Raw genomic sequence first — 12,657 nt, 5'->3', positions numbered from 1 at the left:
ATTCTTTCTCTGGTAATTCTAGCGACATAAATTTGAACCTTACAGAGGGTATATTGCAGAGCATCCTAATGATGAGGAAGAGGTGGAGGGAATTGATCTGCACCAGCAACGTTAACCGTGGGAGGGAAGTGACATGGATTACTTATACGACGAGGTAAGCATATCATTAGATGGTTTGCGGTCCATTTTTGAGAGCCGTCGATTGTAAGTGTCTATCGTTTTGAAGTTGTACTACACTAAGATGTAAAGAATTACTAATCACGATTACCTTACTAGCAGAGTTCTTTTGCACGGCTATTGTCAATGGAATTAACACTGGAAATTGATGGTGCTATATTTCATGTTCCAAATGCTAATGCAAGCTCCAATGTTGATTCTCAGCTTTAACATGCCAACATCACAATGCAGTGGGTGTTGTAAGGTAATTTAGTAGGCACAAATGTTCAGTTGAAAAAAATTATAAACTGTATTTATGCATCAAACTTATCATCCGTAACATAATAATATGCTTTTTCAGTGCTAGGAACCGTTTGTAAATAAATGTCTCAGATGTATATGAGTGCTTAATTTGTTGCTTTTGACACTGAAATCACTAAGCTTGCAATGTGTCAGGACAGCAAAAGCATCTCAGCTGATGGTTAGCTTTACAATTTCGTTGGTTTCTTTTTCCTATTATGTTGGATGGATTATTTTAGCTAACAAATATCGCAATAGAGCGCTGGCAATAACTCTAATAGATTTATATATACATGTAGAAAGTTTGGTGAGAACATGAACAAGTACTTCTGTCACGCTATTAGACAGTTATACGCCATTTCAAGGGAATTGATTTCTCATATTTCCCATAATCAGTAAGATTTTAACTGTTTTGTCTACTTTGCATTCATACCTCACACTACAAGAAAAAAGAGTTTTGATAGCAGTACAGGATAGCGTTTTTTTACTTTTCTGTTATGGTTGACATACCGCTTAATTTTAGATAGTGTTTGTAGATTTGGAAACGCTATGATAAAGTAGTTTATTTAGAAACGCTATGATAGCGTATCTTTAATAACAAAATATAATAAAACGCTATATTTGGCTTTTTGAATCCCTAAACCCTAAACAAGTTTTCAAACCCTAAACTCTAAACACAAACTTAAAACTCTGATATTCTCATATTATAACTTCAAATCTTAAACCTAAACTCAATTTATTTTTAATCTTAATATATAACTTTCAAAACACAAACCTTAAATCTCCTATCAAACTCTATACCATAAACCCTAACTTCAACATAAACCATACATCAACTAATATACAAACTTCAAATCTAAATTTAAACTTTAACCACAAATATTAAGTGTACTCTTTAAATCTAATATTTTTTAAACTCATAACACAAAATCTTACATATAAATCATAAACTCCATACTCCAAACTCATAAACATAAACACTAAGATGCAATTTTGAAATTTTAATTATATAAATTTAATCATAACTACAAGCACGTAAGCATTATTTTAGAAACTTCAAACATAATCATTTAAATATAATTCATATGTTTTAAAATGTAAAATTTCAAAATACATGTATAAATAATCAAAAACAATAAGAGTTATCGTACAAAAACAATGAAGACTTCCTTTTTAGTGTGCAAAAACAATGAAGAGTTCTTATTGGCCAGAACTTTAAGCACACGGAACCAAGCGCTTGTGGTCGAGTGGCGCGAGGCGAACTCGTTGGTCCTAAGGGCCGCGGGTTCGATCCTCCCCCTCAGATATGCCCAAGTGTTTGGCTAGGCAATTGGGTATCTAATTCTCATAGTAACAAATGGGCTGCCTCGCGCAGAGGGGTTAGTCCCCTGGGGATTGAGATCCCTCCAGGTTAATCAAAAAAAAAAAAAAACTTTAAGCACACGGATCACCTCTTCATCCGTTGGATGAGAATAAATCTGACGGTTCAGATCTCTTCTTTTTATTTTTCAGATTTGTAGATCTTTCATTTTCTCTTTCTAAAAATTATCAATCTCTCTCAATCTCTCTTCTATCTTCTCCTTACGACAATCTCTGTTTCTATTCAATTGTTTATTTTTATTTTTGTTTTAAGATTGATAAAGTTCATGTGTTGGCTCCTCATTTTCTAATTGTGTTTGTGAGTTTGATTCTTTTGAAGGGAAAGGAAGGCGACGAAATCAACAACATCTTGCGACCGAGCCCGAGATCTGAAGAAGCCGTGGTGTGGAGATGGCAGAAGAAGCTACCGGGGGTGGTGGAGGTGGAACCCAGCAAGAAGAAGAAGATAGGCGGAGACGTGAGGGCTCCGTTGATACACCGGATCTGAAGAAGTAGTTCTATGGAGATGGCAGAGAAAGCTAGCGGTGGTGGTGGAGGAGAAGGAGAGAAGACCGAGACGCGAGAGCTTGGTCGACACAGCAATGGAGGAGGACGGCGACGACGAATAGAGGAGGAGGAGGACGACGGGATTGACACGGCGACGAGATGTATACGGCGATGTGGGGGAGACGGTTCATGGAGGCGTAGACTAGGTTTTTGTTTTAGGTTTAGCTTTTATTTTGTTAAAAAAAATTGGTTAAGTTTGGTTTATTTGGTGTACCGGTCTTTAATTTTGTAACCAATTTCGATTTATAAATATCTTTTAAAGTATTTTTTATTTTTTATTTATTTTAGTAAGGTAAATAATAACAATAAAAAAACGTTATGAAAAAATATTTAATTGCTTGCAATAAAACGCTATAGTTTATCACAATATGATATCAATGCAAAAAACTGCTATCTAATGTACTAATAGACAGACGATGATACAACGAAACCGCTATCATATCGTTAGATAGCGTTTTTCGTCCGCTAATAAAACTCATTTTTCTTGTAGTGTTATTCTCCATCTAACTTCTCGGTGCTACTATATAATAATCAAGTGATTTTCTGCACAAATAGGCAAATGGAGATGTTACGTTGGGTGCTTGGTTTATTGGGCTTGGCTATACAAAGTGTTTGTGACTCTAATATTTTTACCTCATTTAACATTGATTCTTAGGAGAATTGCAGATTGTGAATGAAAGGCACAAGCAGGGAACATATGTGTAGCTGCGTTCGACTCGACATGTAGCGGTCTCTGCTGCTCCGCTGATCCCATTGTGGAGGTTAACATGCAATGTGTTGACCTGGAAATCATTATTTGGAAGCTACATTTCGAGGCATTTCCTCAACATATAAATAGACCATAGACAGAGTTTGATATGTATAATACTCAGTGATCATGGAGTATGCAAAAAACAGTCATTTTGCATATTCTATATGGAACCAAGAGATCTGTCTTTTGTTTGATGATTGTATTATGATAGCTACAAACATAGGAGAGGACTAGAGAAAGAGAAATGAGTATGAAACTCTTATATGGGTAGCTTTTGTAAACACATTTGGGTTTATTAACAGTTGTGACAAGCAATTATGTTTATAGTAAAGGAAACTCACCGCAACATCAATAACAAATGCGTCTGTTTTTTGGTTGTTTGGGATTGAAATAGCTTATGGGTTTTCTAAATCAATATAATTGATTTGACTAAAGCTGATGACAAAAAGAAGGATTACAAGTTTAATAACTTCTATTTTAGACTTTAATTTCAACTAAATTATAATCAGTATTTTATTCATATCATCTTAGTTATAATCGTATGAATTTATTAGAATAAATAAACAGTTTCAACAATATTTAATATGTGATTTAATAAACAAAAGATCATGTACGATTTTTAGGATTTAAAGAGGTCGGAGACAATCGTTAATGAATATGAAAAGAATACAAAGCAGATGATGAAAATGATTCGAGCAAATTAGTGGCAACACAGAGCTAAGAGAGATAAAATTATCAATCAATAAAGAATGAAAGAAGAATGAGCAAGGTTAAGTTATTACACAAGCTAAAACTAAGACAAATCAAACGACAGAACGTGAAAACAAATGTAAACAAGACAAGAGGAGATGGTGAAGATAAAATGCATTGAAAAACCGAATGCTAGATTAGTAAGCAAGAGACAAAAATAAATTAAAATGCAAAAACCTCGCGCCTTGGCGTGGGTAACGATCCTTATCCCTAGTATTTTTAATAAGAACGCAGAATACGTTCTCCTTCCAAACCAAGACAATCATATCCCTTATTTATAGTTGTTATCTATTTTCCTATTTGACCTTGGATAAGAAAATTTAGGTAAACCTAAAGATGTTAAACAGGGCTAAAAGTTAAATAGGCCTAATTATAATTTAACAAACACCCATAAAACATATATGGCTGAAACTCAGTATGCTGCTGACGCGAAGACATTAAGGATTTGAACCGAGGAACCGAGGAATGACACCGAGTTACAGCTTGGGCATACGTACTGTGCATCAGGAGCTGATTTCCTTGCATGGCAAGCTAAGCTAATCGTTCGGTTACAAAAAAAAAATGTAAGCTAATCGTTCGGTTACAAAAAAAAATGTAAGCTAATCGAGGGACGTTGAATATTGAATAATTATGGTACGTTTTATTTGTTGCATGGTTCATTTTGTCCTCACATACAATTTTAATTTATATATATACATACAGGCTTGATCCATCGATCTTTCAACGATATAAAAATGCCTAGAGCTTAAATTGATACCCGTCAAAAACTAACACGTTGTGAGAAGTGGAAAACAAAAACCAAAAGAAAGAACAAATATTTTTATTCCTTCGGAATCAGATTCAGCTCAATCTCCTGGACTGAGAATAATGAAGTATATGTGTTGTGGATTTCAAGCTCTACTCGTCCTTATTAGAATGCAAGGACCCATCTTGCTTCAGCATGATACTAATATTCTTAAACCGATCCCTCGAGAATTGCTTCGATGCTTTTCTCCAATCCGTGCTCTTCACACTCACTATCTCACCTATGATGTCTACATCAAGTTTGAAGCCGATATCATTTCCTTATAAAGTCAGACTGATCATAACTCTATTTTCAGAATATCAACAACATATAAGTACGTGTCATTTGTGATCAACATACCTGGTAGCTGAGTGTTTCTATTGGCAAGACCAATCAGCTCCTGTTGGTTACGGAACCGGAATGCTTCCTCGGGCAAGGGGGAGACAGGTTCTGTCAGCTCTTCGAATGAGGTGGACTAGTTGAACCGGATCATCAAAGACGAATCAGTGAGTCGGAAATTCTGCGCGCATCTAGAGATATCAAAACCTGACACGAAAAACATTGTTCCGACATGGAGCCTTTCCTGGAACAGTGGGAGACGGCTAGCACTGATCGTGACTTGCATCATGGTTGACTGAAACGCAGTTAAGAATCTGTCAGTGCTAATAAACGGTGTGAACTCAAACGGATCATTAGCACTATCTTTAACAGGAAACCAAAACCTATATACTAAACAACCGGATCAATGCCAAACCAAATCAATAATAATAATCACGATACAGCTCACATATAATATTAGATCAGATCAGTAAGACTTTTATAATTATAGAACAAAGAACATAATGGAAAATTAAAATTAAAAAAGGTTAGATAAACGCGTTCAGGTTTACAGGAAACAATGACAATACGATGAAAAAAATAACACATAATAACTGATACATAGAAGAAATCAAAATGAAAAACTCACGTTGACATCGACCATGAGCAGATCCATCCACGTTAGCTCCCCACCACGCTCGCTTAACGTTCTTAGCCTCCCATAATCGAAGCAGTCTCGCCTCCACAACGGATGAGCACCGCCCAGACTTGAGATCGGAAAAAAAACCTTTGTCATAGCCATTGAGAGAGATGAGGGGTAAGATTCGAGTATGAGTGAGATGTGAGATTATAAAAGTGTAGATAACGCGATTCACAGCATATTTATACACGATCTAGCTGACGAACGGCGTAGAAGAGAGTTTCGTAGTGGGATGGCGATTGAAGTTGATTTAAGACCATTAAATCACAAAACACCGTTACAGATTATGGATCGTCCCTGCGCCGATCAAAGGCGAATGAAGAACACGAAGAAGAGCGTAGAGACTGATTAGGCTTTCCGTAAGAGATTGTGTTCGATGGACCGCAGACGAAGCGCAACGCGAAGTCCAACTCCAAGCCCGAAACATTATAAACTCACTTTAATGAAACGCAGCGCAGAGGACACGTGTCGTGCGTAGGAAAGAGCAATTTGTGACGTGGATGCACATGTGGCATACCTGGGAGGGATCCAAACCTTCTTTTATATATAAAGACTAGAGATTTTCCCAGGCTACGCCCCGGGTATTTGTATAATTTTCAGTTAATTTTTAAAAATTACACTTATATATGAACATAAATTGTGTATATATATTACAACTGATTTTAAACAATTAAGTTGGTAGAAATTTTAAAATTTGTTTGAATTCATTCATATATCTAACAAATTTAAAATAATTTAAACCCACAATTTGTTGTTTTTATTACTGAAAATCATATATAGAATGATAAGTAAGATGAGTAAAAAATAATTAAACCTAATTATGATTTAAATGCATTTTTTATTTTTCGTTTTTTTATAAAACAATTTTAAAATTTACAATTGATTTAAACTTTGTTTTAACTTTAGAATCATTGAGTTCTAATACAAAATTGAACAGTTTCGTAATAGAAATAAAATTGACAAAGGTTGCAAATTTATATACTTTACATCCACACAAAATCGAGAATTCAAGTTTAGCTTACAAGTTAGAATTGAACAAAATGGTCTAATTCAAAACAAAAACCTAAAAAACAAAAACCTGGTATATTAACAAAAGTTTATTGTATTATTTATATTATGTGGACGTGTGCGACTTCGGATTTACTCTGTCATATGACGGAATTACGTAGGTGGGTGGAAGGTGATGTTCAGACGTAAAACCTAAATGACATTAGACAGATCAAAACAATGGATGGAAATGAACGTACGATTAACCACATCAAGACTACATGTCTGACTAATGACTATTGATTCTCTGTGGCGTTGAGAATGTTATCTTTATTGCTTTATTTGCTATCCTATAATATAGGAAGGCGTGGAACGTGGGGACGTATTCAGTACTACTGTTTAATTTATTTATTTGTAATATAGCTTGTTAACATATCGGTTTACAGACACCGAGTGTTGCACAGAAGGTCATGTAAGAGAATTCCACCATTGTTACGAATGGTGAGAATTAACTCCGTAATGAAATACTACTATAATACTTAAGATAGAAGCTATAGTGATTGTGATGGCAACTCTGATTCTTTTGTGTCCAAGGAATCCAACTCGCACATCCGAAAATTATCTAAAGCTTCGAATGTGCTTAAACTGTATCCGAGCATACACCAGCTGCTCCATGAACTTGAATATCCATGTCCCATATTTTCAACGCCATGTTTGGAGCTGAAACCTGAGTACCATAATTGACTTTGGTTCTTGAACGTCTACTTTGATCAATTTCTGACAGAATCACAAACTAACAAATACATAACATAATTTACCGTGGCTATCGCAAGAAATTAATCCTCACGCTTTTTTTCGTTTTCAAACTTATATAGAGATACATCAAAGGCCTTACAATTTTTCAAGCGCTATACTGGAGCTGTTTTCCCTACATAACCCAAAACCAATTCAATAAATAATTAGTTGATAGAAAACGTAGAATCACAGCATAGACCTTCTTGTGAGAGAGAATCTTGTTTGTATTGCTTGGGACACTAACCATTACTTAGAGTTTTCTCGGTCTTTTCCCGGTTTTGCCACCCAAGTTTGAGCCTCTTGTTGTTTCAGGAAAATCGAATGTGACTCTTGCATTATTACCTGAATATGGTAGCGAGGAACGTCTAATGGTTTTGTCAGACCCTTGTTGCCCGGGGGAAGAAAGTGTCATGTAGCCTCAGCTTTGCTTCCGTAGATTTAGTAGCTTGCATAAAACTTAGTACTCCCGAACTACTATTCTGATTACCATCAATTTTTTTAAAATTCCTCAGGATGAGGATGTTCCACACCACAGTCTGATTTCATCCTTTTTCTCTTCAAGCCGGATTTGGCTACTCAATCTCCTTTTGTGGAACCGGTTAAGGTTGAACAGAATTCTCAATAACATAATTATGTATTTTTCTCAAGCCTTGTTTCACATTTTCTAGATCAGCTTGAGGATTCTCTGCTGCTGGTGGTAGCTTGTTGAGTATTCTTTGGTAGCTTGTGGCCCTAGTCCGGTGATCCTCATCAACTACCGTAATACAACTCATTTCATCCAATAAATCCTATTAAAACCCAAATAGTCTTACACAAATCCGAACTCAACTTAAAGACCGAAATATCCAACGAAAACTTAAAGAAAAAGGGTTTGAAAATAAAGGAAAAACTCGAGAAAACACTTGCACCATACGGACTTCTACTTTCGCTCCCTCTCGGCCGTACCTGCAGGAAGAGGGGTGAGTACGGAATACTCAGTGAGGACAGGTTCTGGGAACCCACGAACTCAACTCAGGAAGAGCAAACAATCACAAGTCATGAGCTAATAAGATCTATTATACAGAAAACACAAATACCCGACCATGAGCTAAGAAACCTACAATGCACGTTTTTATATCCCGCTTCTCGCGGTTGGCTCGTCTCCTCATTCTCGTGGGTAGCTCTCGCTAGACCACTACCCCATATTCTTGTGGGTGCCCCAATGGGACACTACCCCACAGCTCCTATGGGTGCCTAGCATAGAGCTACTATCCACGTACGCCCTCTACCCAATATGATTCCCCAACCTCATACTTATCCTTAACGTCACTCACTTATCCATTCACATCACGTCTCAACATCTTATAGTTCACATCACGTCTCAACATCTCATCATCACTTCCTTAACACCCAAGTATGCCTACAACCTCATCACAACAACACATACACATTTCATAACATCTAGATCTACCACATATCACATCAATACACATCACAAGTCTAGATCTGATTAACAAAGGACAAAGTCCCATTGGTTACTCAACATGAGGCAAGTTCACAACCAAGTCCTCACCTTAGCTTATTGCAGTGGTAGATCTGGATCTAGAATGGGAGAGATGATCACTTCCCGGAATCTGGTTCATAAGAAGAGTTCACAAGAGAGAGGACGGTTTAAGATCCGTCATTTCCAATGACATAGAACTAGAGATCACGGTCTTACCTTGTGGTTCAGATCTCAACTGTTTGCACGAAACCAAATCAAGGAGGCGACGGAAAGGGGCTCGGGTGCGGCGACTAGGGCTTCGTGGGTGGTGGCGGGGTTCTGCTCGGGCAGGGCTTCGCTTGCTGTCTCTCTTGCGGCTGAACCCTAAGGGAGCTTCTCCTTTTATAAGAAGTGGAAGGGGTCATGTCTAGGGTTTCTCCTTCTTGGGCCTCCACCACTTTAGTTTCCTTTTGGGCCAGGACCGGGATGTTACAATTCTCCCCCACTAGAAAGGGATTCCTTCCCGAATTTTGGACCTCTTCCCGATTCCGTTCAACGTTTCCGAATATCCCGGGTTAGTTAGCCTTCAAGTGAAACTCAGGTTCCCACACATCCTCGTGGATTCCATCCCTCTCCCAGCGTACGAGAACCATCCCTTCCTTCCGTCCACGGTTATCCACCTTCTTTTCATCCACAATCTTCACTTGCGCATATGTAGGTGGATGCGGCATGATCAACTCGGGCTCTCGTATAACCTTCCATAGCACTAAGATGTGGAACACGTCATGGAAATCAGATAATTCCGGCGGTAGTGCCAGCTGGTACGCGACTGCGCCGATCCTTTCCTTTATCACGTATGGGATCATGTACCTGGGTCTCAACTTCTTCAACTTCCCGTTTGAATCACTCCCTCGGAAGGTCCTCATTTTCAAATACACTTCGTCCCCTACTGCAAACTCTAGCTTCTTCCTGTGTTTGTCGGCGTAACTCTTCTGGCGGTCGTGTGCTATTTCAATCTTTCCTTGAGGAGTTCTACTTGCTTGATCGTTTCTCCGACTAGTTCTAGAGTCATATCCCGTTTCTCCCCCACTTCGGTCCAACATAAGGGGGTCCTACAGGGCCGCCCGTACAACGCTTCGTTCGAAGACATTTAAATGCTCGCATGGTAGCTGTTGTTATAAGAGAACTCCACCAATGGTAAATACTCGCTCCATTTACCCCCCCCCATTCCAGGACGCTCGACCTCAACATATCCTCGAGTGTTTGGATGGTCCTCTCGGATTGTCCATCCGTCTGGGGGTGGTAGGCAGTGCTAAGGCGAACCTTTGTTCCCAATGCCCTTTGAAAGCCTGCCAAAATTTTGAGGTAAATTTCGGGTCCCAGTCAGATACTATGCTTACAGGTACTCCGTGCAGCTTCACTATCGTGCGCAGGTATTCCCGAGCTAATTCTTCGGTCCTATCAGTAGTTCATAGAGGCAGGAAATGAGCCGTCTTTGTCAGACGATCTACTATAACCCATATGGCGTCCCTGTTCCCGTGGCCCGCGGTAGACCCGTGATGAAATCCATTGTTACCATATCCCAGTTCCATTGGGGTAGGGGTAGCTCTTGCAGCAGTCCTCCCGGGACTCCGCGTTCCGCCTTAACCAGCTGACAGGTCTGACACCGGGCTATCCACATGGTAACATCTCTCTTCATCCCTTCCCAGTGATAGTACCGTTTCAGGTCATGTTACATTTTTGTCAGTTCCGGGTGAATTGAGAATCTCAATTGGTGGGCCTGTGTCAGTAACTCGTCCCATAAGTTTCCTCCATGTGGTACGCACTCTCGGCCTTTAAACAGGATAGTACCATTCCCGGCCGTACGGTACCCACTCACCTCCTTGTCGACCATCCCTTGGAGAGTGGGGTCCGTTTTCTGGCCTTACTGATGCGACTCAGTAGGTCAGCTTGTTCCACGACCTCTAACCTGGCATCCTCCTCATTTACCGTCGTCGCACAGAGGTGTAGTTTTGTTAGGGCCGTGGTGAGTTCCTGAGTTTCCTTTGCTTCGGAAACATCCGATTTCCTTCGGCTTAAGGCATCTGCCACCAGATTTGCCTTCCCGGGGTGGTAGTCGATGACCAAGTCGTAATCTGCTAGCAGCTCCATCCACCTGCGTTATCGTAGATTCAAGTCTCCTTAGGTGAATACGTATTTCAAACCCTTGTGATCCGTGAAAATTTGCACTTTCTCTCCGTATAGGTACGATCTCCAGATCTTAAGGGTGAATACCACTGCTGCTAACTCCAGGTCATGTGTTGGGTAGTTAGTCTCGTGCTTCCGCAGCTGTCTGGACGCGTAAACGATCACCCTTCCTTCCTGCATGAGCACACATCCCACTCCAACCCCGGATGCGTCGGTGTAGACCACAAATGGCACTCCAGGTTTGGGTAGAACTAGTACTGGAACTCTAGTCAGCATCTCCTTTAGTTGTTTAAATCCTTCCTCGCAAGCCTCTGTCCATTCGAACCTAACCTCCTTACCCGTAAGTCGGGTGAGTGGTCTGGCTGTTGTGGCGAACCCTAAAACAAACTTACGGTAGTATCCTGCCAATCCGAGGAAGCTTCGAACTTCGGTAGCGTTACCTGGTGTTGGCCATTTTGTGATTGTTGTGATCTTCTCTGGATCCACCGCTATCCCTGCCTCGGAAATCACATGCCCTAAGAACCCGATCTTACGTTGCTAGAAACTGCACTTGCTAAGCTTAGCATATAACCCCTGCTCTCTTAACTTGTCTAGCACTATACTCAAATGGCGTCTGTGGTCCTCCCGGTTCTTGGAATAAATTACGATATCGTCGATGAAGACAATCACACACTGGTCCAGGTATTCTCTGAAAATGTCATTCATTAGTCCCATGAAAGATGCTGGCTCATTTGTCAGCCCAAAGGGCATTACTAAGAACTCGTAGTGTCCGTACCGGGTACGGAAAGCTGTCTTCTTAATATCCTCCTCGTGAATAGGAATTTGGTGATAACCCGAATCAAGGTCGATCTTTGAAAACCATGTGGCCCCCCTCCAACTGATCCATGAGTTCGTCTATACGGGGTAGGGGGTACTTGTTTTTGACGGTTACCTTGTTTAATCCCTGGTAGTCGATGCACAGTCGAAGGCTCCCATCCTTCTTCTTGACAAAGAGCACGGGCGCACCCCATGGTGAGCTACTTGGGCGTATGAATCCCTTTTCCACTAGTTCTTCCAGTTGTTTCTTGAGTTCGGCCATCTCTGCCAGTGCCAATCGGTAGGGGGCCCTGGAGACCGAGGCGGTTCCGGGTTCTAGCTCAATCGTAAAGGCGTTATTTCGGTGGGGTGGGGGTCCGCGTTGTGGTTCGAACACATCTAAATACTCTGCCGCTACCGGAATACTTCCCAGTTCTGGTGCTTCGATCTCCCCCACCATTTCTATTGTGGGTAGGAAGGCTTCTCCTCCTCTCCGGATTGTTTCTTCGGCATGAGCCATTGATACCACAGATATCCCGGCCCTAGTTCTCATTCCTCTGTATACGATTTGCCTCCCATCTAGTGGAATCCTAACGCATGCCTTGGCACATTCGACTACAGCCTTGTGCTGTGCTAGCCTATCCATTCCCAATATCACCTCGTAACGCCCCAGTTCTAGTTCTAGCAAGTCTCCGGGTAAGTTCACTCCTGCGAGGATCACTGGTACCTCCTCATATCTTCCCCTC

General features: G+C 40.2%; 1 protein-coding gene across 1 annotated transcript; it reads right to left on the bottom strand.

The window, feature by feature from the left end:
* Positions 1-9,504: 9,504 nt before the first annotated feature.
* Positions 9,505-10,032, bottom strand: LOC106338756. The gene has a single exon (XM_013777658.1). The coding sequence runs from the start codon at positions 10,030-10,032 to the stop codon at positions 9,505-9,507; it is 528 nt and encodes a 175-aa protein (XP_013633112.1).
* Positions 10,033-12,657: the final 2,625 nt, after the last annotated feature.

Source organism: Brassica oleracea, chromosome C4 (genome assembly GCF_000695525.1).
Source record: "Brassica oleracea var. oleracea cultivar TO1000 chromosome C4, BOL, whole genome shotgun sequence".
Classification (NCBI taxonomy): Eukaryota; Viridiplantae; Streptophyta; class Magnoliopsida; order Brassicales; family Brassicaceae; genus Brassica; species Brassica oleracea.
This window is presented reverse-complemented; position numbering and strand designations above follow the sequence as displayed.